Genomic DNA, 3,865 nt, shown 5'->3' on the forward strand with positions numbered 1-3,865 from the left:
TAATGATGTGCGCACGGGCCCCAAGTATGATCTTCATACAGATTAATGATGTGCGCACGGGCTCCATATAGAAATGAAACGGTTCTTGGTATAGGTTCGCCAAACTCGCGGGATAAAATGACCCAAAACTTCTGATGCCCACTACGAAAGTATTCAGTTTGAGTTCTCTTGGTTCGGTTGTCAACCATTTACTGCATGCTCTTCTGAGAAACCCCAAAATAAACTGATTCACTGGTTTTCTATAGAGGAAAATGTTGGTAGCTAGCTCATCGTAGATGGTGGTCGTTGGCTTGTTCGCTGAGCTGGGCAATTTGATTGCAAACGTTTCATCACCAATCGAGGTGACATCATCAGTGCGTTATTGTGGAGCGTAGTAGTGCGTAGCGGTGGGTTGGTGGTTGTGCGTTGGGTAGTGTTGTGCGTGTGTTAATATACGTGCTGCTAGCAGGGGATGACCTTTGGTCGCGATTAGTTGTTCGGTCGGGTGATTCCATTGGTTGCTCCGTTGTCCTGTATCCCCATTCGCCGATGCCCACGTGACCTTTGAGCTTGGCATCCCCTCCGTCGTAATCTGGTCGAAGCTAGATTGACCTTTGTCCCTTCCAGTCCTGGGTTGTGACCTTTATTGATTTGCCATCGGCGAATGGGGATACAGGACAACGGAGCAACCAATGGAATCACCCGACCGAACAACTAATCGCGACCAAAGGTCATCCCCTGCTAGCAGCACGTATATTAACACACGCACAACACTACCCAACGCAAAACCACTAACCCACCGCTACGCACTACTACGCTTCACAATAACGCACTGATGATGTCACCTCGATTGGTGATGAAACGTTTGCAATCAAATTGCCCAGCTCAGCGAACAAGCCAACGACCACCATCTGATTCACTGGTTATATGTTTTGGAATAAGCCTACAATGTAATTAAAATCTCATTTGGTGGTGTTCAAAAGTTGGTTTGGAATAATGTCTTAACCTTGCAGCTGTTTTGGAGTTCAAGCAATTTTTAGGCATTACAACTTAGAAATTTGTATATACTCAATTAGTGGCAAATATTTGTCTACAAAACAGCTAGTGATTATAAAACATAAATCCATCTCTCCGTCCTTATATACAAAACACTCAACGCTGACTACAGTGTTGATTTAAAAATAAAGCTCTTGACGGATTTGAGAAAAAGGACTAACAATAATCTCATTCCCTCTGTCGCCATATACTTAGGGAAGAAACTGGACTTTAAGGGCTCTCTCCTCACATACGCATCAGTGGATTTGTTCACTGCGTGTTCTTCGTCATCGAAGAACAAAATGCATCGCAAAGGCTTAAGCAGCTTGATGGAAAACTTTGAAAAATAACCTAACAGTTTCACGTTAAATCAAAATGCGATCTATAAAGCATTTTACACGCACAGATGTCGATAGAGTTCAAGACAAGTTCTCGTTCATATTACAAACCAATCAGGCTTGCCAATTTTATACCATAACCATTAAGTGTTTCAGTTGTGCTTACGAGACAATCATCTGTGACTTTTTACATATATTAGGAAAGCCGCTACTCAAATTGATCAATTGTTGGCATTTGTTTTTGTCACGTCAAAATATCTAGAATGCTCAAAATAACGGGGACGACTATGTAGTGTAGCCCAAACTCAAGATATACTGTTTTCCTCTACGTATTTTGAAGCTGATAGTGCTGCCGTTGCAGACCGCTTTGGTTTCTGCTATTAGCGGAGAATCGACTCCTTCACGAGAACTTGGGGACAGCAATATCCAAGCCATTCGAACGCAGTCACATTTTCCTGGTCACTGTCAGGACTTCAGACTTCAAAAATTTGGAATTCTGATTTTTGAATTCCTGTATACCAATCAACTGCCATCTGTGTAACTTCAGCCAGCGTCAAACATGCGGCTGACCACGCGACCAATTGGTTGTTGATCAGGTGGCTGTTGGTTAGTTCGCTGAGCTTGGAAATTGGCTTTCAAACGTTTCGTCACCATACGAACACACGCACTGATGATGGCTCTTTGTATGGTGCTGGACTGTTCTCAATCAATGGACAGCCAAGCTCGATGAACAGATCATCGGCCATCTGAACAAATAAACTTACCAGAGCTACCAATATTCCAACACTTTACCAAAAAGATCGACTTGAAGTCACATCATAATAGGGCTCCGGCCTTTAATTTGCAATATTAGATACTATGCACCCCTAGAGTTCAGGGTTCTTTCCCTTACTCCGGATCGGGTTATGTGTACCACCCCATTTTGATCCCTGAACGCCATTAGATGGCTAATGGGAGAGGTATCAAACTCTCTGAGATGACCTGGAAAATATCCACAATACGGACCCACCCCCGATCTCCAACGGAAAAACATCGGGAACTAAGAACGCGATTTGGCACGATGGTTGCATACTAACTAATCATAACCGGGAAGGATGTTTGAACATAACATCCCGTTTGACGGCATCTGGTTTGTATCCCGGGAAGTGAATCCCGGTCATGAACGTTTAACATCATTACATATGGTCTCATCAGTACAGCGCTTTCACGTGTGGCAGAATGGTACAACAGTTATTGTTTTAATGAGGTTGAATATGCAAGCGTCACAAAAATGTTACCTTGCGGAACACATCTTTCAGGTATTCTTAGCATACCCCAAAGCCTCAAAACAAATACTTGACCTTCCACATGTAAACAAGTTGGAAAGCTGTGAATTCGCCTGTTACCGGTGATTCTGTGTTGGGCACCGGTGAAGTGGAATTGTGGTCAAGAGCAGCGTGATTGCCGGCAACCGTCTGAACGCTGTACCTGTTTCCAGCATAGTTAATTCTGTCATCTGAGTGGGTCAAGCTCATTTTGTGTCTGGAACATAGTTACAGAATATCTTTGTGCAACCCATCTACAGATCCCGGAATTATTCCGCAAAGCGGTAGGACGCATGCCATTAGAGCTTGTTGAACCGGTGGAGAAAATGCTATCCCGCTCATCTCAACGACGACCAACTTCGCAGCTATTTGCATTGGTAAGCTTCGAAAAAATCCTTACTTTAAAAGTTTCGTATGTCGTTATATTCTACGAACACCTGTTGCCCAAATATCTGTCTGGCACGCCCAATTCATAGGTCTAATTTGGCAATGATAACTGTTCTCAGGAGAAACGTCACCATGACAACGTAAAACTGAGCGGTCTTTTTAACAAGTAAGAGGTTCGGAGAATAAGTAAGATGACAATCATACTTGACTGGTACTTAGCAGCAATTTTTCTGCATAATTGGTAGATTTAATCAGAAAGAAAACTGAGTTTTCAAGACAGGTCTGTTAGAACGTTCAAGATTTGGATGCACTTCATCAGAGCCACATATTCATGACTTAGAGGTATCTGCACAAGTTCTTGAAATTCCGTTGGAGAAAAGCTGTCTACTCAGCAGCTACTCGGCTGTTCAGAACAGATGGAATTCTCTTGCAGGACAAAATACCGATGAACATTCCAAAATACCTTAAATGAATATGACCAGTTTAGCACTATGTGTAGGCGTCTGGTGATGAGATCCCGGAAAATTCTATTCAGATTCTGGATATGGGAGGAAAACTACGAGATACCGACTTAGCTAAGATCAGTTGTCGCAAATTACAGATGGGAGATTTCAGCAAAATCCTTGTCTGCAAGAACTAGCTTGCACAATTTTGATTCCCAATGGATATGTTGACACACAGCAAAAAATGGTCTGTTTACGCAACGGTACAACCACACCTGCATCCAATATCATTTAGCTTGAGATTAAAGTACCTTGAAGAATTATTCGTCAGTCTAGGAAACCTTCCCAGCACAGGTCACGTAATTTATGAGACGATAAA

The 3,865-nt window shown here is 42.7% G+C and overlaps 1 protein-coding gene across 1 annotated transcript; it reads left to right on the forward strand.

Moving 5' to 3' along the window:
• Window positions 1–817: 817 nt before the first annotated feature.
• Window positions 818–3,132, forward strand: T265_06967 (hypothetical protein; the record flags this gene model as incomplete). The annotated part of the gene is made up of 2 exons (XM_009172373.1): window positions 818–901; window positions 2,917–3,132. 2 exons carry the CDS (start codon window positions 818–820, stop codon window positions 3,130–3,132), a joined length of 300 nt encoding a protein of 99 aa, XP_009170637.1.
• Window positions 3,133–3,865: the final 733 nt, after the last annotated feature.

The sequence above is a fragment of the Opisthorchis viverrini genome (assembly GCF_000715545.1).
Source record: "Opisthorchis viverrini unplaced genomic scaffold opera_v5_154, whole genome shotgun sequence".
NCBI lineage: Eukaryota > Metazoa > Platyhelminthes > Trematoda > Opisthorchiida > Opisthorchiidae > Opisthorchis > Opisthorchis viverrini.